This window comes from Haplochromis burtoni, unplaced genomic scaffold, assembly GCF_018398535.1.
Source record: "Haplochromis burtoni strain Fernald_Lab_line unplaced genomic scaffold, NCSU_Asbu1 Contig_10, whole genome shotgun sequence".
Taxonomy (NCBI): Eukaryota; Metazoa; Chordata; class Actinopteri; order Cichliformes; family Cichlidae; genus Haplochromis; species Haplochromis burtoni.
This window is the reverse complement of record NW_024582371.1, coordinates 3959733-3986108: the sequence shown is the minus strand read 5'-3', so window position 1 is coordinate 3986108 and position 26376 is coordinate 3959733. Positions and strand designations below refer to the sequence as shown.

At 42.3% G+C, this 26376-nt stretch overlaps 1 protein-coding gene across 1 annotated transcript in view; it reads left to right on the top strand.

Annotated features, from left to right (window-relative positions):
* Positions 1–26376, top strand: part of LOC102302711 (A disintegrin and metalloproteinase with thrombospondin motifs 2) — a 140371-nt gene extending 113995 nt beyond the window's left edge. The window contains exons 5-23 of the mRNA XM_014333279.2: positions 3528–3611; positions 5324–5480; positions 6322–6427; positions 6703–6846; positions 8746–8878; positions 9566–9595; positions 10702–10815; positions 10934–11079; positions 11259–11434; positions 14519–14652; positions 14734–14857; positions 15365–15445; positions 15540–15703; positions 15843–15999; positions 16083–16218; positions 16395–16602; positions 17018–17147; positions 18882–18968; positions 22198–26376. Of these exons, the coding sequence (XP_014188765.1) occupies positions 3528–3611; positions 5324–5480; positions 6322–6427; positions 6703–6846; positions 8746–8878; positions 9566–9595; positions 10702–10815; positions 10934–11079; positions 11259–11434; positions 14519–14652; positions 14734–14857; positions 15365–15445; positions 15540–15703; positions 15843–15999; positions 16083–16218; positions 16395–16602; positions 17018–17147; positions 18882–18968; positions 22198–24986 (5100 nt within the window). The 3' untranslated portion in view covers positions 24987–26376. The remainder of the gene's footprint in view (positions 1–3527; positions 3612–5323; positions 5481–6321; positions 6428–6702; positions 6847–8745; positions 8879–9565; positions 9596–10701; positions 10816–10933; positions 11080–11258; positions 11435–14518; positions 14653–14733; positions 14858–15364; positions 15446–15539; positions 15704–15842; positions 16000–16082; positions 16219–16394; positions 16603–17017; positions 17148–18881; positions 18969–22197) is intronic.

Sequence of the window (26376 nt, the reverse complement as noted above, 5' to 3'; positions counted from 1 at the left end):
TTTCTCCTTCTCCACAGCATGTCCATCAGCCATCTCATTATGGCTGTCTGTTTTTACATCCCTTTGCCTCATTAGGCACCACGCACAGCCACTGAGGACAGCAGGTCTCAACTCCAGTGCCAATTTACCTCTCTCTCGGTGGCTTTGTGCATGTGTGTGTGTGAGAGAGAGAGACAGAAGAGAGCTTTCTGCATCTACTTTGCCACAGATTACCTTGTTTTCTTGTATTATGGCTCTTCCCATCCTTTGCATCTTTCTCATCTGTCGTCCATCCATGGTCATGGGATACTGAGTTCCCTAACCAGCCTCTACATGCTTTACCCATCCCTTCTAAATTTCGACTCACTCTCCTCTATCTTTTTGTTGAGCTCCTGTTATAAAAAGTCATATCTTTATTAGTTATTTATTTATTTTGTTTGTTTCACTCTTTAGTTAATAAATATATCCTTTTTACAACTTTCTAATGAAGCACTTTTTATATCAGCTTTGTAATCTATAATTACCCATCCATCCGAGTGCGAGCTGGAGCCTATCCCATCTGTCACAGGGCAAGAGGCGGGATACACCCAGAGTCGTAGGTCTATTGTAGGCCCAACATAAAAAGACATAGACCCATTCATGGTCACATTCACACCATAGCCTAACATGCATGTCTTTGTGGGTGAAAGCTGGAGAGTCTGGAAAGAAACCACAGAGAAAGAGGGAGACTGTACAAACCCCAGAGTAGGTTTAAACTAAAAACCCTCTTGTTGTGTGCCATCATTGAGGACCACTATAACACTGTGCTGTCACATAATTGTCACTTGTAGCTTATGACTTGTAGGTCATAGGAGACTTCATAAATTAATTAAGACTGCATAAGAACATAAGCATGTGTAGTGGTTAAAAACAACAGATTTTAGGCGTTAATTCTCTTTCACTTACTTCTACTTTTCCAAAATATCTACAGGTCATCTAGATCAAAACCCTGTTATAAAGCAGAAGGTAAAAATACAGTGGCTTGCAAAAGTATTCGGTCCCCTTGAACTTTTCCACATTTTGTCACATTACAGCCACAAACATGAATCATTTTATTGGAATTCGTGAGAAGCGGAACAAAAACCATACATGATTTCAAACATTTTTTTACAAATAAATAACTGCAAAGTGGGGTGTGCGTAATTATTCAGCCCCCTGAGTCAATACTTTGTAGAACCACCTTTTGCTGCAATTGGAATCATGGATGTTTTTCGTTCCACTTCTCACGTGTACACCACTTTGTATTGGTCTTTCACGTGGAATTCCAATAAAATTATTCATGTTTGTGGCTGTAATGTGACAAAATGTGGAAAAGTTCAGGGGGGCCGAATACTTTTGCAAGCCACTATATGCTCTTTGGAGGCACAAACCACTTTCCAAATGTAAGTAAAATGTAAATAACGCAGAACTGATGTCTGCAGCATGTTTAGAGAAATTGGGGCATGGGCAGCAAAGTACCTGGTGGAACATCTCACAACTATTTAGCAACTTGATGGGTTAAAAGAGAGATAGAGAGGCAGAGAGTCTTCCCATCCCAGAGAGGGAGAGTCTTGCAAATTAAGGATGATGAGGGCTTCACTGCTGTGTGAAACATGGCATTTATATGTAATTTTGCTTCTGTATACCACCACAGCGGACTTTAAAGTAAAACAGTCAAGATGTGATTAAAGTGTAGAGTGTAAAGTGTAGATTTCAGCATCTTGCTTATTTCAGCAAAATAGTGCTAAACCTCAATCTGTAGGCAGCATAATAGTACAACAGTCTGCCTTATGGTAAAATGGACCAAAAGAAAACTTAACTTTTATCAGTTTCTTGGTTTGACATAAACACTGCAGTGTAAAAAGTGCTACCTACCTCCTAGTAGACAGACTAATTTCAGAATCCTACATTGCCACGTGCCCAAGTTATCCCATGCACAACTTTACCTTCAAGTCAAGGTCACTGAGATTGGAACTTGTCCGAGATTTTTAGTAGATGCATCTATAATATCGATTTAAAGCTCCCTACGTCATCCCGTTCTCGAGTTATCACGTTCACAAACGTAGGTGTAAGTGCTGCCCGTCTGCCCGGCAATGTATCAACAATACCCCATCAGCCTTTTACAGATGAAAGGTAAAAAAGCAACAGTGGGACAGATCATTACTAATAATAGCATCCAAAACAGCTTCACATGAGTTCCAGTGAACATGGCTGTAGCTGGGAGAGAGCACCTTGAGGGACGCTTCCTGTGAAGATGCCATATTTCGAGATGTCGCTATAGAATAAAGTTTTCTGCCTTTGGGGAGCCAACCGACAGCCAGGTGGCCAGTGCAGCTGCGCATCTTAGCCGTTCGCAAGCAGCCTGAAGTGTATTGAAAGTGTAACAGGAAATAATTTTTATCTGAAATACGATTATTGCTCACTCTTACTTCCTTTATTAGTTAGACTAGTGCAATCCTCGATTAAAGCATGCATGTTCTGAATGGACCAATTGTGGATTGCAGGTATGCATAGCTGTTTTTACACACAGCCTCCAGAAAACGGTGGAAGAATCAGGTTGGAAAATTCTCTGAAGTTGTTCTTTTTTTCACATGTAACACACAGTAGAAGCTCGCAGTCCACATTTAGTCTACATTCGCATTACTGGAAATACCCTGGGATAGGAGAGGAAGCCGTATAGAGCGAGCACAAGGCAGGGCACATGATGCCATCTCATTTGCTGTTATTTCACCACCTGTGCTATTCTCAGATGTGCAACATACAGTATGGATGTTGCACAAAGGAGTTAGGAAGTTATCTACTGTTTAATGTCTGATTTGTGTTTTCACATATAGCTTTGTTTTATAAAGACAAGTATTGGGCTTCAGGTCATGTGTACATAAATATGCATTACTGTTTTGAAAAGAGGGGAATCACCTGTGAGGAGAAGCTCACTGAATGAAGATGTTTTATATTTTGCAAATGCAGTAATTCAAAGCATTTTTCTTATTACAAGCCTCATTCACCCATTCACATTGTGACAATCTGATGGATGTCCTAGGGGACACTTGGGGTACTGTGTCCAAGGATACTTTGGATACTGTTGCCCCAGGATAACTCGACATGCACATTAAAGAATTGAACTACCGACCTTCTAATTGGTGGACATCCCACTTGACCTTCTGTGTTAGTACCAAACTCATACAAATATAAGCTCACAGTTGGGAATCCAGCACAGCCGTAGGGATGCATTCACTGAACCGAGTGAGTGTATCCCAAAGCATCAACACCTTTAAAACTGTTGTGACTGTTCAGTGACACCCTGACAATTCTTACCAAGACAGCAAATAAGCGTTTTGATGAAAATGTTAACCTGTTTGAAACTTTGAAAAATTGTTAAAATTTTCAACCGCAGACAAATTATTTTACAATCAACCAAGTTCTTTGTTACACCTCAGAGTTTGTTTAGGTTATATTAAAGTGTTCCATAAAGGGTTAATTTCTTCTACTGACGCTGTTTTTTTCCCTTGTGTTTCGGTGTATGATTCCAGGTGAATGACATCTACCATGACAGTTCTTTAGGAGCAAAAATCAATGTGGTTCTGGTCCGGATTATCATGCTGGGCTACGGCAAGGTAAGACCTGAAACTACACGAGTTCTGCTGAAAAACCAACTGGGATGCAGTTCCTGGAAATTGAACGCCTCATCTCTCTATTTTGCTACAGTCGCTTTAAGTACCTATAGAAAGCATGGCAAAGTCATACATACAGTGTCATAAACAAACACACAGACACACCCACATACTCATCAGCACACGCTGATGCCCAGAGCCTGTTATTCCAGTGGACTGAGCAAAAGAGGAACTAAAAGCATTCAGCATCCCAAGGGAGTGTTTTCAAGTTGCACGCCTTCACAGTTCAGCACCAAAGCACATACAGAAGCTCTTCCCGTTATGCAATCAGCCTTCTTCCCAGTGGGTTGCAGCACAGAATCATGGGAAGTCCAGGCAAAGATAAACAATCAATGATAGCCCTCCCTCATTCATAAAGAGAGAGAGACCGGACAATGGGTGGCGGGGTGGGGTGGGGGCATCCTTTTCTTCCTGACTGTAACACTATCTGCACATCTGTGCTGAAAAGAGGAAGAGAGAAAAAGTGGAAGAGAGGAAAAAGAGCGATAAAGCAAGACATGGCAGAAATGGAGTAGGGCAGGGATTACCACAACAGATGATACAAGTGATTTTATTGCTGGATAGGTGCTCTGTGATATACTTACTCTGCTGTAGCCTTATCTTTTCCTCTCTTCTCTCTACATGTCCACAGTCCCAGTAGAACTCTGGAAACACACACTCGCACACGCACGAGCGCCACACACGCGTGCAAACACACACACACACACACACACCGCACTACATTGGTCATTCTGGGCCAGCCCCTATGCAGCTTCAGCCAAAGCTCCGGCTGTCCATCATTCCCAATTACCGTGGCAACAGAGCTGCACCCAGACAGCCTGCAGATTGGCTGTGTGACCCTGAATGCGGGCGCACTCACACTCCCACACTTCACACACTCCAACACAACATTTACACACGACACATCATTGCAAACACATTTTGAAAGATCATTAAAAATACCCCCAAAACACACTCACGAGCAACTGATGAACATGAGGAACCACATAGGTGTACCGTGCGTTGTCTAACGGGGCGTTTACGCGGCGTGCAGGCTTCACACTTCATCATGTGTACAGAGGCAGGCCATATGTCTTCAGTGCAACTCACTCACACCGCGCGCGCTCTCTCAGCTGTGCATTGTGCATGCGTGAAAACAGAGAGCGAATGTAGAAAAGAGGCAAAGGCAGACATGGAAAGCTTCGAAGGGGGCGGGGTGTAGATAAGCAGAGATCCTAATGAGAAAGAGCGTGTGAGGTGAAGGTGAGTGGAAGCAACTGCAAGCATCTGGATGTTTGTGTGGGTGTTGGCATTATGCAAGTAACTGTAAGTAAATATTTTGTAATTGGGCATGTTTTTGACTACTAGTGCATAGCTCGTTAACAGGCTGCTTTTGTTCTAGTTCATGTTCATGACTGAAATTATCAATTCAGAGTTCATTTATTATTTTGTAAGTACTGTCCTTCCCCCTGAGTGTATGTGTGTGTGTGTGTGTGTATTTTTGTTGTACAAATCAGCAATTTACAAGATATGCTGACAATATATAACATTGTGACACTGCCCTCTACAGGGCTGAGGAGGATAATGTTTCAGAACTAGAACAAGAAACGATGTTTCTTGTATGATTTTTTTGATCCCTCTTCTTATTTTACCTTTGCGTGTGAATGTCTTTCCAGTCCATGAGCCTGATTGAACTTGGAAACCCATCCCAGAGTCTGGAGAACGTGTGTCGCTGGGCCTTTCTGCAACAGAAGCAAGACACAGGGGATGCCGAGTATCACGACCACGCCATCTTCCTCACACGGCAGGAATTTGGCCCCACGGGAATGCAGGGTACTTAAAGACATGTACACAATCAGCTTTCATAATGTGTTTAGCATAATGGTACATGTATCCAAATCAAATGCATTTGCTCCCCTGACAAAATAAAATCCATCATTCAGAGAAATCTCTCCTCTTTCTGCCTTTCTCTCATATAGCTGCGTAGTGCTGCTGTGGCTTTGGTGGTTGGTGGTTTTTCTGTGCAGCAGAGTACAGGCTAACAGTCAGGCCCAGGGGAGAGGCCTCTAAAGGCAGTGGCCTAGCTATCCAGAAGCCCTTCAGCTGCCCTTGGGCTCATCCTTAAGCAGCAGAAAATCAATAAACAGAGAAGGGCCAGCCACAGAGTCACAATTAAAGGCATTTCAGGACAGAAAAGCTCACAGGGAGCAAGAGATTAGCATACGCAGAGGTGGGAGGGGACGGTTTAGGGTTAGGATCAGATACACAAATCCAAACACATTTGTTCTTATGTGGGTGACACAGTTTTCTTTCTGGGTGTGTGGATCATGCATCATATATATCTTTATATAGCAGTCAGACATTGGGGTGAGAGGTAAGTGTGTCTTTGGTTTCATCTCACCAATCAGTGTATTTCAGTATGACTTTGGTGACTGACCAGAAATGTTCCAGTGTGATTATGAGCTTGATAAGTAAAATTCCTGTGAAAATTCATGTAATGTAATAGATTAGTGTGAGGTTAAACACTACTTTTGACTGACTGAGCAGTGTCACAGATTGTCTTTTGACTGTCCAAAATTGTAACGCTTTGTCTCTATCGTTGTTTGAGTGTCTATAAATCTTTTAGTGTGTCTATAAATCTTTCAAGTTTTTCTCTCTCTTCCTTGTCGCTAAGGTTATGCTCCGGTGACAGGCATGTGCCACCCGGTTAGGAGCTGCACCCTGAACCACGAGGACGGTTTCTCCTCCGCCTTTGTGGTGGCACACGAGACCGGGCATGTGTAAGTGCGTTGCCGTGATGATGGTTCGAGCCTGCTAACTTGGCACAACAAAAGAAAACAAAGCAGTCACTTGAAGAACTGGATTGATGCATTACAGCTTTAGATCGCTGGTCCACTTCAGTAAATATCTGTTGTGTGAATTAACACTGCCTCCCGCCTTTGTTTCATGTTCTTTAACTCCCACACGTTCCCAATCTGTCGCCACTGGTTCATCTTTTTTCCCTTTACTTCTCTCTTGATGTCTCATTTTTTTTCTTTCTCTCGCTCTTGTGTAGGCTGGGGATGGAGCATGATGGCCAGGGAAACCGCTGCGGAGACGAGGTGCACTTGGGCAGCATCATGGCTCCTCTGGTGCAGGCTGCTTTCCACCGCTTTCAGTGGTCCAAATGTAGCATGCAGGAGCTGGGACGATACCTTCAGTGAGACACAGACACATACACATGCAACCCCACGTACAGAAGTATTTGATTTATGGGCTTTTAAAGGTCAGTGCTGGCATCGGTATGATTTGGATCCAGCTGATGCATGGATATTGCCAGTCTGTGCTGTCTTTAAGATTAGGTTTGAATAAAAAATATACAGGGCGTATCAAACCGAATCAGCCGATTTCAAAGCGCTCTAACTCTGCAAACGTTCAGTGTTAACAATGGAAACATGTACTGCTAGAAAAAGCAGATTTGTGAGTTTCCTCCTTTCCTGCTGATAGGTAGCCTAACAACATCAGCGGCTGCATGCTCACAAATGTATGGGACAGGTTTGACTGTCTTATGGGTGTGGAGGGGGGCATATTGAACACTTGTAAACATTGTAAGTTTTTTATATGTAAAACTTTGCATTCATTCATGTGTTTTAAAATTCCATTTCTTTAAGTCAGGATGGGGAACTCCAGGCCTCTAGGGCCAGTGTCCTGTGGGTTTTAGATACTACCCTGGGTCAACACACCTGAATCAAATGATTGGTTCATTACCAGGCCTCTGGAGAACTTCAAGCCATTTAAATCAGCTGTGTTGGATCAAGGACACATCTGAAACCTGTAGGACACGTCCCTTGAAGCCTGAAGTTCCTCCACCCCTGCTTTAAATGATATAGCCTTTTGGAATGAGATGATTCTTTTTGATACACTCTGTACTTTACAAAGTACAAATATCCTATAAAATTATGTCGTCCATGATGTTCACGCATATAAAGACTAGCGATATCCTAACCTTCTAAAGGCACTTGATTACTTCTTTGCATCACTTTTTAGGTGCTTTGACAGCATGGAAATCTACAAGTCGTGCTAAAATCACACTGAACCAATTAAAGTGTTTGTTTCTGCTAATGTTTCATTACTGATCTCCCTTTATATGCCTCTCTCTCGGGCAAAGCTTCACTGATTCCACTGTGGCTGCTTCTTCCAGTTCACTCCCTCAGTGTCCCTTTTTGATTACTTGCATGTGCGCTCTGTGATTTTCATCGTAGACCTCAAATTACACAGAGAGGAAACATCTGCGTGAAACTGATCCACTTCTAATGTTTGGGATCATTGCTGATGATGAGAGCTGGAACTCTGGCCACACCTCAGAAATCAAACAGTAGCTTTTAGTAGAAAAATCCAGTGTTCAAGTGAGAAGGCAGCACATCGGGTGAGGATTGGAAGAAGCTGTCACGCACAGAGCACCTCAGACATCGCTTGAATACGATGTGGCGCATGCCATCGTGCCACCCAACAGCACATTTTAACCCACAGACATTGTTGGGCCATGCCAACACCAGTCTTTGCTCACCAGATTTTTCTACTTCCCCAAAATTAAACTGAAATTGAAGAGTTGCTGTTTTATCCCACTTTATCGATTCAATTTTATTTATATAGCAACAAATCACTACAACAGTCACCTCAAGGTGCTTTATATTGTAAAGAAACTACAATCGTGGAGAGAAAACCCCCATGGCTGTAGCGTCATTTGATTGTTTTGATTGACAAAACAATCAAATGGCCCCCTTTGAGCAAGCGCTTGGCAACAGTGGGAAGGAAAAACTCCTTTTTAACAGGAAGAAACCTCCAGCAGAACCAGGCTCAGGGAGGGGTGCTATCTGCTGCAACCGGTTGGTGGAGCGAAAGTGATCCAGTGAGCAGATGTACATGCTCAAGTCATTAGAATGGGAGAAAACTAAAGTCTGCCAAATTGTGATAACACCATTTAATTGTTAATTTATTAATACTAGAATATGATATTAGTCCCAGTCTTCGTTTTACGGCTAAAGAATGCCAGACGAGAGTGTACATAGAAAAGAAAAAAGAAAATAAAGATGAACACGTTTTTAAACTCTTCTTTCAGTTCCTATGACTGTCTTCGTGATGACCCTTTTGACCACAACTGGCCATCGCTGCCTCAACTTCCTGGTTTGCATTACTCCATGAACGAGCAGTGCCGCTTTGACTTTGGCGTGGGCTACACGACGTGCACCGCGGTAAGAGACCAGCGTAGTCCTAAACAGTCTCTTTACTAGCATACAGTCGCTAGCTTACTGACACCTGAAAACTCCGCTAACACAACAATGGCATCCTCTGCAAACTTTGCATTGCTTTATCCTCTCGCCCGCTTTGAATTGCTTGTATCAGTTAATTCAGTTCAGTTTGCTGAATTTCACTGTGGCATATGTACTTTTTATGTGACCCCTTAAGCTCTGAAGGTTTTCCTTACTAACCAAGGGCCACACTGTAATGAAATGAGAGTCACTCATACACAGCTATTCACGTTCTTCTGATGTCCTCTGTTTCCTCTCCCGGCCTCTGGTGGGATTGACATCTTACTTAAAAGCAGGTAATTGGTTTTGATAGATACTTCTTTTCTGTTGTTAATGTTAAATAGCAATCAACTATTCATTTGTTTATAATAACACTACATATGCCTTGATACCACAGTGCCTTTACATGAAACTCTCACAAGCAGCTCTTTGTAAACACGAAAAGCTTCACCCAGCTGCAGCATCTTGCCAGGCCTTTTTACTCCAGTCACCCTCACCCGCTCTATGACTGTGAAGCCACTGTGGCACGCTGTTGGGAGGCTGTTGCTTAATTGACTGACAGCTTGTTCAGGGGCTTTGCACACCTTGCTAGATTACCCTCTATTCTCTTGTCAAACTCATTCCCCTCAGCTACAAAAGGCGGGGCAGGCAGGAACGCAGGTAAGGTTACCCCATCTCCTGGAAGACATGTGGCCTCGTCTTTTATTTTCTCAGACTTTCTTTTTCTATTTGAAGTTGTAACTGTTTGTAATGTTGCTCCTTATTTTCAATTTTTTTTTCTTTTTACTGTACTTTGTTTATCTGTCCTACCCATTGTCATAGTTTGGATGTTAACGTTGGATGTTAGTCTGCAGGATTCTAAAATGCTTCAAAGTGGCGCTAAAATCTTTCAAAACAACTGTGAAGCTACTGGTTCATTGGTTGGCTGTGGTGCAATCCAGCAGTTGAACAGTACCATATCCCAAGTCCTCTTCTGCAAAATCTGTGTTAAATCACTGCAGCCCTGGCAGGAAGAGCCTCATTATATTGGCACTCTCGCGACTTAAACGAGCGGAAAAGGTTGGAAAGATGCCTTTCCCATCCAAGGGGAAAGGGCCTAGCCAGAACAGAGGCTGTTTTTCCATGTTTTCTCCTCAGCTTTTAGGATCCTCCAGTCTGATCTTACTGCTGATTACCTACCGCAGTCTACCCACTGACTGTGACTCACACTAAGACCTGTAAAGGTCCACTGGGGTCATGGTGGGTAGAAAAGCCTTTGGAGGGAGGAGGGCACCGCCCCTCAGACACTGGACTTCACTTCGGTTTGGTTGGTTGATATCCTCATCTGTGGCTCATATCAGACAAGAAGGAGAATTTGGACTTGATCTGTGTCCAGGGGCATTTTTAGAGGTCACTGAGACCTCACTCTATGGCTTTTGAAACCTTTTGCCCTCTGCCCTCTGCCCTCCGCGGTGACATTCTTAACTCTAGGCTGTCTCATTATGAGAGTCTTGTCTCTCTCACGCAAACACACATCCATTGGTTTAGTTTGCATGAATGGCTGTGTATCTCTCAGTGGAGCATAATGTACAGTGCAGTGACTCAGCACAGGTTTGGTGTTGTTAGTGTTGGATATAATACTATTGTTGTGGCTATTGTTGTTGTGATATCTCTCCTCCCATCTCTACTTGTGCTTCCGTTATTCAGTGTTTAATCTCATCCTAGTAGCGTGTGTTGGAAGTTGGAGCTTTCAGCTATGAGAATGGGTTTCTCTCTGTGTCCCACAGTATCGCACATTTGAACCATGCAAGCAGCTGTGGTGTAGCCACCCAGACAATCCATTCTTCTGCAAGACTAAGAAAGGGCCGCCCATTGATGGAACCATGTGTGGGGAAGGGAAGGTATTTATACACTGCTTTAGTATAATAAAGTGTAGTGCAATGCTACTGGAAGCCAAAGAAAATGTGTTTTATTGTACAACATTTCCAATTGGTAACTTATGCGCTTGGACTGTTGCAGCATTGCTATAGAGGTCACTGCATCTGGCTGACCCCCGACCTCATGAGGCAAGATGGAAACTGGGGTGCATGGAGCGAGTTTGGCCAGTGTTCGCGCACCTGTGGTGGAGGAGTACAGTTTCGCACACGCAGCTGTAATAATCCAAGGTAGGAAACTCTTTACCACTGCATGTATAAAAACAAATATCACTTTTAGGTATTGTGTCACTCCTGATAGAGGAGCCATTTATAAAAATGATTAAAAAATGTGAATGATTAAGGTTTCAGAGGTAAAACATAATCTAGAGCAAAATATTCCCGTCCTCTCTGACCTGCCACTCCCCCAGACCGCACAACGGAGGCCGGAAATGCGTGGGGGAGGATTCCCAATTCCAGATGTGCAACACCAACGAGTGTGAGGATATTTACAGCGATCCAAGAGAAGAGCAGTGCCACGCTTGGGCCCTTCACTCTGAAATCTACACCAACAAGCACCACTGGCTGCCTTATGAACACCCAGACCGTGAGTATGCACGTGCAAACAATGTATTGGGGTGGAGATATGAACCAGACAAACCTTAAGTGATGACTGTGGAAGTCATAAATATAAATGAAAGCCAACAACAGAAGGAAGCACAGTCTTGAATGTGGTTGGGTTGTGGAGCGTTTATATATATATATAGGTTGTGTTTTTCTATCATCAGTGACATCTGGCAGTGGGTGCAGCTTTGAAGTATGGCTACGCCCTCCCACAAAAAAAAGTAAAAAGCCACAACTTTAAAACCATTTTTCTATGAACTCAGTGTCTTCTTTTTCTCCACCCTTTTGCTGATGTCATTTAAACTCCTCCTCCAACTTTTTCTGCATCCATACATTTGGCACATGTGGACAAACTCTCATATTCACAAAGAACCCAAACCTAAATGTATCCAATTAATATTCCAAACCTTTGACACTACACTGTGTGAGTGTGAAGCTCCACCCTTGCCTCTGAGTTGAGATGTCACTGCCTTCCTGATACATATTAAATTATCGTCCAACTAAAGGGCAGCCCTCGAGAAAAGTGCTGAGCTGTCTCCTTATCTAAACAGAGGTCACGCTACTCAAAGTCAGCTAAGAAGGCCTTGCTAAATTGTTTTTCTTCATTTTTATTATTTCCAAATGGCAAATTTTTCAGCAAAGCTTTTACCATCTCAAATTACTTTTCGATGTGTGCGCTCGTGTTTGCATGCGTGTTAATGTACACATGCTTCTATGAGAGGGAAAAAAAACTGAGGTTTAACTGAATTCAATTCATAGCTTGACATCTCCAGAAGTGTGTGTACTGTGACTCTGACAAAGTACAGTGTCTGCTCTGAATGTGAACTTCTAGTTTCTCTTCTATAGTTTATCAGTCTATATGCATAGAACCTCACCTATATTTATCTCTCGTGTTAACCCTCTGAGGTTTAAGTCATCATATGTGCTAACCTTAACTCTAATCCTTGCAATGTCAAACTGAAAAAAATACCTGAATCCAAAATATCTTTTGAAATTATCTAAAATATAACACTATATATAATTCAGAGTGTTTTTGCTTTTGCATGTATTATTGTACATAGTTGAACAGTATGTCTGAAGTTAGGATATGTTAGGATTAAAAACTGATGTTTAGTTTGAAGTTTGCACTTTTGACACAAGCTAAAATAGAGATTTAGCGAGGCCGCATCTTGCTGCTTCTGCAAGGGTTTAAAAAAAGAGCTCAATGTGAAAGGGAAACTGCTGATTTATTGGTCCATCTATGCCAGAGTTGTCCAACATAAGAATCAGCCAGGCAAAGGCTCTAATCTGGTCGCCGGATGGCATTTAAAAATGTGAAGAAAGGCATAGATTTTGGACATTTACTACACCAACATTATTAAATAATAAATAAACAATTAAATGGCAGATGTTTATTTTTTGTTGTTTTTGTTTTCTTTAAAAAATACATTTTAAGTGAATAAACAAAAACCTGAGGTCTGAGCTACAGGAAGCTCCCAAAAAGTCCCAGTTTTTGTGCTGATGTTAATGCCTGAGGACATTTGGAGCTCTAAAGTTATTGAGTCAGCAAAGCGCTGGAGACTTTTACACACTAGGCGCTTCAGCACTTGGCGACCCGAGTCTGTGATTTTTTTGTGGTCTGCCACATTGTGGCTGAGTTGCTGTCTTTCCTGAATATTTCTACTTTGCAATAGAACCACTTAAAGTTGATTGTGGAAAATCTTTAAGGGAAGAAATTTCAAGAACTAAATTGTTGCAACGGTGGCATCCTATTACAGTACCATCCTCAATACCATTGAGTTCATTACAACAACTGATTCTTTCTCAAATGTTTGTAAAGGTAGACTGCATAGTTATGGGCTTCATTTTATACTGCTGAAATGGCAAACGCCTGATTTCAAGGATTAAGAGGCGTGGGCCATTACATCAGTCTACATCAGGGGTCCCCAATCCCAGTCCACGAGGGCCGGTGTCCCTGCAGGTTTTAGATGTGTCCTTGATCAAACACAGCTGATTCAAATTGCTAAATTACCTCCTCAACATGTCTTGAAGTTCTCCAGAGGGCTGGTAATGAACTAATCATTTGATTCAGGTGAGTTGACCCAGGGTGATATCTAAAACCTGCAGGGACACCGGCACTCGAGGCCTGGAGTTGCCCACCCCTGATCTATGGCCATGACCTGCTAGAAGTGAACAAAAGAGGGAAATTGTGGATACAAGCAGTGGAAATGAGCTTCCTGTGAAGGGCGACTGGGCTCACTCTTAGAGATGGGGTAAAGAGTTTGGTGCATAAATAGGGATTCAGTGTAAAGCCACCACTACTCATCCACATTCAAAGGAAGCAGTTGAAGTAGTTCAAGCATCTGACTGGGATGCCTCCTAGGTGCGGTGTTGTGGGTATATCTAATTGGGAGCAGGCCCCACATGTTGGACATATTATGTCTCTCAGCTGGCTCAGTGTCCCCCCAGAAGAAGTGAAGGAGGTAGCTGGGGAGACCTAGGTCTAGGCATGTCTGCTTAGACTGGTGATTCCTCAGATAAGAACCAGAAAATAGAGGTTATATATTTTGTTGTTTAGCCTCTGTAGTTCTTCTTCTCCACTGTAATGTGTGTGCATGTGTCAACTGCCACAGAGCAGCAAAAGACTTACAACACTGAGGAGGGATTTTGTACATTGTTTCTGCATTCTCAGTCCAACCTGACAAGATTGTGTTTTCTCCACGTGATCGAACTGAGCAGTTTTGTTGCGTGTCTCCCACCTGTTTATTAGTGTCAACGCTCCAAAAGACAAGGTCTCTGGATTGTAGCCATCTGTAATAAATGTGATGAAGTAGGAGTGTTCGTTCGCACTCGGACTATCTGCCAGGCTTCATCTCTGGGGGCTCGTGCAGTTGTAGTATGACTCACTCAGACAGACACAATGAGACAAAGTGTCGTGCTGACTCACAGAGAGCTTATTCAGAGCATAAAAATAATCGCATGTCGATTGTAAACATGAAATCTTCTAGTCAGACCACAGGGGTGACTCTGTGACAATCACTTGGATAGTGGTTTTCATTCTCTATGTTCATTTTTGTCCGCTTTCCAGCTAGCAAACGCTGCTACCTGCATTGTCAGTCCAAGGAGACCAGAACCGCAGTCTTCACGGAGACAGTGGTCCTGGATGGTACGCGGTGCTCATACAAGGACCCACACAGTGTCTGCGTGGGTGCGGAGTGTAAGGTGAGGGGCATGCGCGTGGAAAGACAGCCGCACGCGTGCTGAGATCAGCATGTGTCAAATTCTAAGTTTCTTTATTAACAGAAAGTGGGATGCGACGGAGTGGTCGGCTCCTCGGAGCAGGAGGACAACTGTGGAGTGTGTGGAGGTGACAACTCCAGCTGCAAAATCTTCAAAGACACCATCTCACGTAACGCCAAGAAACAAGGTAACCCACTAACACACTGAATAATCCTTAATTTGTTTCATAGAGGAGACTTGACTCAGTCCTACCAGTCTAGCAGCCAGCTGTCATTCTGGTAAGCATAGTATAAACATTTGACTGGACTCTCTGTTTTTATTTTATCTTTTGGTTAAACATCGCCCTCTAGAGCAAGGTTTTAAAATTGCCGCAAACCTCAGTAAAAATCCAAGCTCACATGTTTCCATTTGAGCATTGCCAAGAAGTTACGTCAACAATCACTTCATAACCTAATATTTATGACAGTATTATCTAACCCTTGGTGTTGGGAGAGTTCCATGTTATAACAGCGAAATTCTCAGAATCAGATGTTTTCCCTGGATGAAAATAATCACGACTGAAGGGATTTTCAGTAGTGCGCAAGGGTATTTAATTGAAATTAGAAAGGGAGCTTTACTGGCTTTGGTGCAGTTCTTTGGTATGAAACAGTAAAATTGACTTTTTGGCACAAACCAGATGTCTGTTTTATTTCAGGGTTCTTTAAAGTTCTCGAAATCCCCCGAGGAACGAGGCACTTACTGATCCAAGAGCTGAAAGCCACCTCGCACACTCTAGGTATTTTAAATTCGAGCTTGTTTTTTCTTCCGTGCCAGATACTGGAATGTAGATTTGCTCGTTGCAGTGTTGTCAATTTTTCTCCCATCTGCAGTGGTGAAAAATGTGGCATCAGGACAGTTCTTCATAAACGGGGACATGGAGAAGCCAGAATCCTACTCGGTCATAGAGAAGGGGGTGGAGTGGGAATATGAGAATGACAATGACAAGGAGACCCTTCAGTCAACCGGGCCTCTCAGACATGGAGTTCTGATCATGGTGTGCAACAACATGACTTTAAAATTGAATCTATAGTTACCTAAATTTCATAAGAATCTCATAATATCACATTTTGTGGTTGAAATTATGCATTATCTTGATTCCTTCATTAATTTTATGATGATCTGTCGGATTTTAGATGAAATTACACGGGGATGAGGATGTGAATTTGTCGTACAAGTACTTGATGAGAACAGACTCTGACTCTGGAATTCAGAACAACATGCTAGTGGAGGACAGCGCTTATGAATGGGCCCCAAAGAAATGGTCTTACTGCTCCAGGCCTTGTGGTGGAGGTACAGTAGAACAAAGAAAATTCTCACGGTGAAACCGTTGTTTCTTTGACTTATACGATGTCCGATTTTCCACCCTTTTTTAGGAAAGCAGTACCTGCGATACGGCTGCAGAAGAAAAGTCGACAGCAAGATGGTTCATAAAAGGTTCTGTAACAAGTCCAACATGAAACCGAGAGGTGACATGAGGGACTGCAACCAGAAGGCCTGCCCTCCTCCCATGTATGTATTCACATGAGAAGCACAACATCTGTGAAAATGTGACTTACAGTAGGAATCCACATTCGGATTAAAGCAACTTTTTCTGCATTCAGGTCGCCCTTTGTTCTCCTTTGTGGTCGATATGTTTTGATGTCCCTCGATGCTCTTTCCTCTCTTTGCTGTCATATATTCTCCAGCTGGGTGACGGGCGAGTGGCAGAACTGCAGCAAGCCATGTGGAAAGACGGGCATGCAAGTCCGATCGGTGAGCTGCGTCCAGCTTTCGGATGACAACACAACGCGTGCTATCCACAACAAACACTGCAACGACAACCGACCAGAGTCGCGCAGATCCTGCAACCGATTTCCCTGCCCCACCCAGTGGAGAGTTGGACCGTGGTCACAGGTATGTGGGCTAAATGGCCTGTATTTATATAGCGCTTTACTAGTCCTTAAGGACCCCAAAGCGCTTTACATATCCAGTCAGCCACCCATTCACACACACATTCACACACTGGTGATGGCAAGCTACATTGTAGCCACAGCCACCCTGGGGCGCACTGACAGAGGCGAGGCTGCCGGACACTGGCGCCACCGGGCCCTCTGACCACCACCAGTAGGCAACGGGTGTCTTGCCCAAGGACACAACAACCGAGACTGTCCAAGCCGGGGCTCGAACCGGCAACCTTCCGATTACAAGGCGAACTCCCAACTCTTGAGCCACGATCACTAGAGCCTTCAAGATGCTTGCACTTTATTCACATTTTGTAAGTAGTTTGTGGTGATTTTTTGCATTGTGTGTTTATTTTTTGTATCCCTAGTGCTCAGTGACATGTGGTAATGGGACCCAGCAGAGACAGGCTTTGTGTCACACCAGGGACAACACCATCGGCCTGTGTCTCGACAGTAAGCCAGACACCATAAGAGTTTGTCGCCTGACACCATGTTCCAGTAAGTGTTGTGCGAGCCCACCCTGTGAGTATTTTTTAAAGGTTTAAAATGTCCAGGGTACTCACTTCATTAGGTACACCTTGCTAGAACTTGGTTTGAGCCCCTTTTGCTTTCAGAGCTGTCTTAGTTCTTCATGGCACAGATTCAGCAAGTTGATGGAAACATTTCTCAGGGATTTTGGGCCATAATGACATGGCAGCATCACACAGTTCCATGATGTGATCTCCTCATTCCGCCACATCCCACAGGTGCTGTATTCGATTGATATCTGGTAACTGTGGAGAATATTGAGCATAGTGTACTCATTAATATATCCAAGAAACCAGTTTGAGATTATTTTAGCTTTGTAATATGGCACGGTATTTTGCTGGAAGCAGCCATCAGAGAATGGGTACACTGCTGTCATAAAGGGATGGTCATGGTCAGTAATAATACTCAAACTGGCTGTGGTGTCCCCACACCTGAAAAGTGATATAAGACGGATGGATCCATGCTTTCATGTTGTTTACACTAACATTTGACCCTACCATCTGAATCCTTCAACAAAAATTGAAACTCAACAAACCAGCCATGTTTGATGTTTTTTCAGTCTTCTGTTGTCCAGTTTTGGTGAGACTGTGTGACTTGTGGAAGCACCCAGTGTGGTCTTCTGCTGCTGTAGCCCTTTTGCTAGATTTAATGTGTTATGCATTGAGAGGTATTCATTGCATACCTTGGTTGTAACAAGTGTTCATTGGAGTTACTGTTACCTTGCTATCACTTTAAAGCAGTCAAAAGGCATCAACAAAGCATTTTCTCTCAGAGAACTACTGCTCACTGGTTTTGACCATGTGTACATGCATAAATGCATTGAACTGATACTTGCATTAATGAGCAGTTGAAAAGATGTACATAATGAAGTGGTGCTATGGATATATTTTGTTTCTCTCCATGTAGAACATGCAGAATTGGAAATAGATTACATTCAGTTTTTAAAAAACCAAGATGGTAACACTAAGGGTATTCCATAAATCAGTGAGGGGCTGTGTCCATCTTTTGTATAGTGCCTATGGTTACCACAACACCATGTTTCTTTTTTTAAGTTTTACATGCAGTTATTTCTGTGACAGCATTCTCCTCCTGACCAGCTACTTGCCTAAATATGTAACTAAAGATGAAGTAAAACTGCTTGACTAACCAAATCAAGATTATAAGAAATAAATAAATAGAAAGTGATAAATATCTAACAAAGTGGCAGCATAACAGGGGCAATAGTCCACAGTGTGAGAGTCCTGTTCTTGCCTTGCTTTGAGCAACCATTACACAAGCGCCATGCAATCTGAGTATGGAGATTCTGCTCATGTCACCAACAGGTAATTTGGTAAAGCTTGAAATTGGCCTTCAGCTGGTATTGTTGGCATGATAATACACATATAATTTCAACACATTATGTGTCGCGACCATGTAATAAATTGTCACAAGGTCACTGTCATTGCATGTAAATATGTCAGTTCAAACTGAACCGATTCCAGTCGTAGCTTCAGCTGAAATGTCAGAGACACATTCTGGAGGCGTAATATATTTAATAAACAGATAAAACGAAACTAGATTTAGCCCCTGGCATCAGTGTAGAAGCTAGGTGTGATGGGTGCTAAAAGAATTAAAAGGATAAGGATGAAAAATTGTTACATATTGCTCATGTTCCCTTATAGTCGTTCTTAATGTTTCCATGCCTCTCTCCATGTTTCTCTGCAGAGGGCCCACCAGACCTCAACAAGAACGGCAACATTTTGATCCAGTGGCTGTCACGCCCCAACCCCAACTTCCCGAAGATCTCCTCACGTAAAACCTCCCTCTATAGTTCCCAGCCTGGCCTCCACAGCAGCAGCTGCAGCTGCATGTCTGTCCTCTGCTGGGCCCTGCCCATTTCTGTCCTCCTGTCCCTGCAGGGCCGGCCCCGGCTGGCCCCCTGACCCGCCCCCTGCCCCAAGCCTTGTGCCTGTGCCACGCCCGTGAGCGAGCGGCAAAAGCTTTCGCTTCTCTTTTGGGTGGGGGGGATGTTGTCTCTCTCTCTCTGTGTCTGAGACGGCTCTGACTGGGGGAGGTCTCTGGCTCCTGCGTGTGCTAGTTGGTTCTCTCTTGCTCTGTCTCTCTCTCTCTCTCTAACTCTCTCTCTCTCTCTGTCTCCTTTGTGGAGCATTGTGTTGTAACCGCTGGCCAGTCGAAAACTCAAAAGATCAACAAAAAATTTGATGTGAAAAGGATTTCGTAGTGGCAAGGCGAACAAGTTTTCATTGGCATCTCCTGAGATGTGTCGAAGAGCCGTTCACGTGCGAGGGGACCCCCCCCCCTCTGCATTCGGCGGCCGTGATTTGCGCGAGCTAGCTGTGTGCTATCATGCAGCTGCGCTTTTTTCTTTTTGTAGCGCATTGTCAATGTGGGGGAGAAACAGGTGTCAAAATAAACAGAAAAGGTATAAATATCTATATAGAAAAAATATATATATATACATATATATATAATATGAAAGCTTTACTGTGAATGTGATCTGAGGACATCTTTGCTAAAGTGCTCATCTGACATATTGGTTCCATTTGGGGATGAGAGTGGTGTCTCATCCCACGTTCCATTCTCAGATTGACAGGAACTCAGCACAGAGGCAGGAAGTGAAGTCAGTAAACCTTTTGATTTTTGTGGGAGGGTCTTCTGAGGTGACGACTCAAAAAAAAAAAGAAAAGAAAAGAAAAAAGAAGAAAGAAAAAAAAAAACAGGGTAGTTTGACCAATTGAGGTTGCTTCCCATTTCACCTCATCATCAGCCATCCTCTCTTTGACTGTTATACAAAAGTTCAATAAATGCAGCTTATTTGTGCTTGCAGACTTTAAACAAATACATCTATAAATATATTTGTATTTATATATAACTATAAATATAAATCTATATGAGTAACAATAATATTAATAATGTTTTACCATGAATAAGCTGTAGCTTATTTGCCTAAAATCTTTGGACTGCTATTGATCGCTTAGATCCTTGACTGTTATGTGTATTTTTTTATTGATTTTACATGAATACAGATGAATATTTAATAAAGGTAAAGTGTTTTGGGGGAAAGGGTTAGACCTATATTATGCAGGACTTGGTCAGTTATTTGCCTCTCCATTTTCTCAGATGGATCAGTGGTTTACTGTTGCTTCTCGTTTTCTTTACGGCCAGGATCACGTTTTGTCATGCACATTTGCGTCCATCACCTGTGTGTTTGTATCGATCCGTGCGTGAGTGCACTGGTGTGTGTGTGGGTGCGCGTCTTTGTGCATGTGTGTTTGGGAGGATGTATGCGTTAGATGAATGAGCGTCCTTAATCGTTGCGTGTTTGTGTGATTGTGTATGTGTGTGCGTGTGTGCGTGTGTGTGTGTGTGTGTGTGTGCGTGTGTGTGTGTGTGTGTGTGTGTGTGAGAGAGAGAGGGTGCTTCATCATTTGGGCTTTTACACATTGCGATCAGATACAGAAATACCTCATAAACTTTGATTTTAGAGCGTCCGATGATCTCATTTTATTTTGGTGAACATTGAAAACATGAACAATGCCTTATCTTGGATTGAATGTAATGGCATTTATCTGTGAAAGAGATGGCTTTACTCATTCAAAGTTTCACTCGGAATAGAGGCAGCTTCAAACCAACGTAACAAACTCACACCCGCCAACCATCAAACCTACCAAGATGATGTTGGACCAATGTCCGACTACTGGGAAGGGTTTCCAAGGGCCTAGGGTATTGACACATGTGGCATCTAGAAAAAAGAAAAAGAAAAAAGAAAGAAAAAAACACTTCAGACTTGTCATTGTATTGTGAACACATATTTCTGTTGTGACTATGTAGCGAGCTATCCAAGGTTTCCTTCTGCTGGAGTTGGACTGTATGAGACCAAGCCAGACCTAGCAGTGCGATACTGTATATAACATTGGTGTTGACTGTATTTAATAATGTTCATGACTGTTATCTTCTTCTATAATATTCTATACTATGGGTAACTGTTTCGTGGCTTCACTGGCCTGCTGCGTGGGGCTGGCTAACGTTTGGCTAACGTTGAAGAAACATTCAGATGGACTACGTGCACTGCGTCTATATGCACTTTGATTTATCAGGGAAATTTTATTAATGTTTTGTAAATGTTTCATATGACACTTAATGTGCCATTCCAGTTTTTACATCAACATGAAAATTATGTATTTTATTTAAGCAGCAAATATCATTTATGTATTTCATCTTTGTTTGTTTTCTGTTGTTTTCTTTTTCTTCTTCAATCGATAAACAGATTGACTGGTTGATTTCCAAGTAATCAAGTGTTTTACCAAAGTGACTGTGAACTTGTAACTTTCGATACAGTTGAATTATTTTTCTTAAGAAAAAAAATATATCTATATATTGAGAGGGGAGGGCGGGGCGTACATCTCATTGTTTCAGTTCCTGTCATTCTCAAAAGCAAAGTTGTATCAATAAAAATCGTTTTAAAAAGTGTGATCTTTCTCCTAATGGGAATGTTCACTAGTTAGATTTTTTTTTTGTCAGATTGGTATATACTGCAATAAGAAAGTAGTTATTTTTGACTGGCATGGTACAAAAAGGGTACAAGTCAAGTGGTAGACTTAATATTGAACTGAAAATGTTGCACGTCTGAAAAAAATGAAGAAACACGTGAGCAGAAGCAGAATTAGATGAAAAATCCTGATCTCTTATAGGTGCAACACAAGACTGGCGACCCTTATTTTCCCATTTCAGTTGCTCTGGATGAATCTCATCAATGCTCTTGATGTGTGGATTTTTCTCCTTTTTTCTCCTTCCTGCATCCTCTGCTAGTGGTCTGGCTTTACTACTGTACTTCTAACAGCGTGAAACCAACATGTACTTTCACTCACGTGTGCATGGATTTATGTATGCGTAACTTGAGAGTAATGCCAATTTGTAACAATATAGTTTTGTTCACGTTCTTTAGCATAGAGCAATCTCACACACACATATTATCGTAGCTTCTACCTCTCTGTTCAGCTTTCTGTTTTTTTGTTTACAGGCCGTTGTCATGGAGACCGGTCTGTCTTCTGTCGCATGGAGGTGCTGAAACGCTACTGCTCTCTACCGGACTACCAGCGCATATGCTGCGAATCCTGCAGCAATGTCCTTAACATAGTGCCTGTCCCCAGCTCCACCCCCAGAGCCACATCCATCACAGTTACATCTCCTCCAACCACAAGCATCCCAAGCTCTGGCTTCACCACCTTACAACCCTCCAAAGCTGTCATCACATCAGTTTCTACCATTAGTTCACCGTCTACTGCTCATCCTCCTACATCTACCCCTACAGCTCCTCATGCCACCCCACTGAGTACCGCACAAATGATTACCATTCATTCACCGGCTACCACCAGGGCCCCTGTTTACCCTACAACTTCTTCCATAGCAATCACCAGGGAGTCCACAACCATTCGCAGTGTTACCACATATCCTCTACCTTTGCCTCCTCCAGACATAAACAACAGCACTGAAAATCTGGTGCACACATCTACAAATACACCAGTAACATTTGGTTTGAAAACGGACACAACAACAACCACTCTGCCAATGACCCAGCCAGCAGAAAACAGTAAAAAGACAGACATTCTACAGAACTCCAAGCCTAAGAAGACTATTCCGCCAAAGAAAACCTTGAAAAAGACAAGTCCAACAAAGCAGAATCCAAAAAAGAATACGACCCCGAAAAGCATTCCAGGAAAACCCTCTATACCAAAGCTCAATCCCAAGAAGAAGTCATACAGTACTCCAAAAAAGGTTACCTCAGGAAACACTTCTCCGAAAAAGACTACTCCATCGAGCACTACTCCGAAAAAGACTACTCCATCGAGCACTACTCCGAAAAAGACTACTCCATCGAGCACTACTCCGAAAAAGACTACTCCATCAAAGAATGTTCCCAAAAAGACTACTCCAGTAAAAACTACTCTTAAAAAGAATACTCCATTGACCACTTCTCCAAAAAAGACTACTCCATCAAACGCTACCCTCAAAAAGATTATTCCTGCTATCACGTCTCCAAAAAGGACTACTCCACCAAACACTACTCCAGTGAAAAAGACTACTTCATCAAGCACTGCTCCCAAAAAGGCAACTTCAGCAAATAAACCCCCCAAAAAGACTCCAGGGGAAAAAATTAAACCTTCCCCTAAAAAAGATGCTCCACCAAATTCCAATACTCAAAAGAAAACTGAACCAAAGATAAAAGTTACAAAGCACAAGCCACCAAAGAACCCAAAACCAGCACCCAAAAGTGGCTTAAACTCACAGGCAAAAGTTAATCAGAATATATTTAAGGTGGTAAAGACTTTTCCAAAAAAGAAAAAACATCATTACACAACTACTCCTCCTTCAACCAAGCAACCACCAACAGAGGACTTTTTTTCTACTATTTCTTCCAGCATTACCTGTACAACGATAAGCTTCCTTTTCCCTGAGTCAAAAATCAATGTGCCATACAACATTAATAACGTAGAAGTTACAAATGAAACTCCATGTTGGTACCATGACAGCACAAATACTGGACCAACAACACTCAGTACTTTCGATGATCTCGTAATACCCACTGAAAATAGTTTGGTCGAGGATGTCACAATGCCCAGGGAAGCCGTGCCTTACATAGATGTCCCAGTGACTAAAAGCGTTGACGTTTCAGTTACCAGTAGCAACAGTCGCGATGGTGGTGACATCACAGTGTCTTACACTAAAAGCGGCACAAACGTATTAACAAAGCCCAAGGTTAACAAGAGTAGATTTAAGGTGGTAAAGACTTATCCAAAAAAGAAAACACATTATTACATAACTACTTTCCCTCCCTATTCAAGTGGGCAGCACCCAATAGAGGATCTTTCTTCTACTATTTCTTCGAGCATTACTGGTACAGCAATGATCTCCCTTTTCCCTAAATCAAGAATCAATGCCCCATATGTCAGTAATAGCATGGAAGCTACAGATCAAACTCAATCGTGGTATGATGAAAGTGCAAATGCTGGAACAACAACACTAAGTACTTTTGATGATCTCGTAATACCAACTGAAAACAGTTTTGTCGAGGATATCACAACGCCCAATGAAGCCATGCCTTACATCACTGTGCCAGTGACTAAAAGCGTCGATGTTTCAGTCCCCAGTGATAACAATCCCAGTAGTGATGCCATTACAGTGTCCTATAGCAAAAGTGGCGTAAACTTAAAAGCCAAAGTTGATAAGAGTAGATTTAAGGTGGTAAAGACTTATCCAAAGAAGAAAACACGTTATTACACAACTACTCTCCCTCCCTCTTCAGAAGACAATGGTAGCAATCCCAGTGGTGATGACATCACCGTGTCCTACAGAAATGTGGGCGTGGTCAGTAACACCATGGTGATAGAGGACAGCCTCACCATGGCATTCCCAATCATAAATGGAGATGATATGACAGAGCTAAGCTCTTCACCCTGGCTGGATCAGGCGGAGTACATCCCTGCGAATATACCTGTTGACACAACATCTTCAAACACAGGTACTGCCTCACCTCCCACCACAGGTACAAATACAAACCCAACAACCCTCACCACCACCATCTCCACTCTAAGACCTCCACGAAGTGCTGAGAAAAACAGTGAAGACAACTCGATCGATGTTTTTTACAGCAGGGTCATCAACTCGGAGAGCGACATCTCTCAGAACAACTTGATCCCAAAGCATCGGATCAACCTTAGAGAAAGAACCAGGAACAAACGCATTCAGGAGCTCCTAGAGGAGAAGCGAAACTTTCTCTTGAGGATGAAGAGAGGCCACGCAGTACAATAAACCAAGCCTTATCATTTCTCTTATAGAGATGAACACTTTGTCTGAAAACACCGCTTATCTGCCGCAATGCTTTCTAATGGGTAGTTCCACCAAAAAAAGAAAGAAAAAAAAAGCTGTCATATCAGTCAAATGTTTGCACAGTTGCTTTAAGTAAAGCCCTTTAGGGTACCGATTGCTGCAAATCGCCTTGCCTGTGCACACACAATAAAGAGAAGCAGAAGGAATTAAAAAAAAAATGTACATCCAGGATTACAGCACTTTACAAAGCTCGGCTTTTATTTCCCTAAACCACCCTTTTGCTTAAGAATTCAGTGATAATGTAGATTTTAAAAAATGACAGTGGTACTGACACTCGCACGGCAACAAAATCTACCACCTAGAATCCAAAGTTTCATCCCATTTCAGATTACAGCCCAGGACTGCAGTTTGCACAGTACAAATATGAATACATTTCAATTGAGTGGCCAATACGCAAAGCAGACATTTAGCTTCTATTTCACTTAACTGCAAACTAAATTGCAAAAGTTTACACTGGTTGGATTCTGTTGTCATTTCCAGAGCAGTTACTTATCTCTCAGGAAGTAAAGCTACAGTATGACAGTTTGATGAGGGACATTGCCAAATACTTGGTGCTTAAATAGTAAATTATAATATGTCATTAAGGTAAGCAGTACAAAAAAATAACCAGAGAAAAAGAAAAAATACACATTTTTATTAAAACATTTTTACATTCAAGGGTGCTTTGTTTGTCACTGCTGCTAAAAGCGATGTCCCTCATGCATTTATTTCTATAGGAAAACTACAAAAATTTAAAAGGAAAGTATGCAAGGCTTTTTATGGTATCTCTATCCAAAGAAAAACTTTGAAGGCCAGTTTGTTATCTTTATTTTTTTTTGTATAAAAGGTTTTGTTTGTGCATTTAATGTGCGGCAACTGCATCTACAAGTCTTCTTGTACAATACATGTATATATGAAACAGAAGTTAATGTTTACTATTTATTAAAGACTAAGTGCCTGTGGTATTTTGCAATCACAAGCGTGATTTTTGTTATTGTGGCACATGACAATACGGACACACAAACCAGTCATGGACTCAGCTATTTGTGAGTAGCCATCAGAATTATTACAAGCTGTCCTTTAATCTATTAATATTCCTTTTTAAAATTGCAATACCTGGCACCAGGTACACATACAAAACATAGAAGCTAATTCCTCTCAACATTGCACTAACATTTCTCTTGCTTTTCTTTATGACAACAAAATCTGATAATGTTAGGGCCATGATTTTTGATGTAATGTTATTCCATCCCAAAGGGCTGATTCTGTTAATCTGGACATAGCGTTTTCAGTGGGAGAAACATTTCGTCACTCATCTGAGTGACTTCTTCAG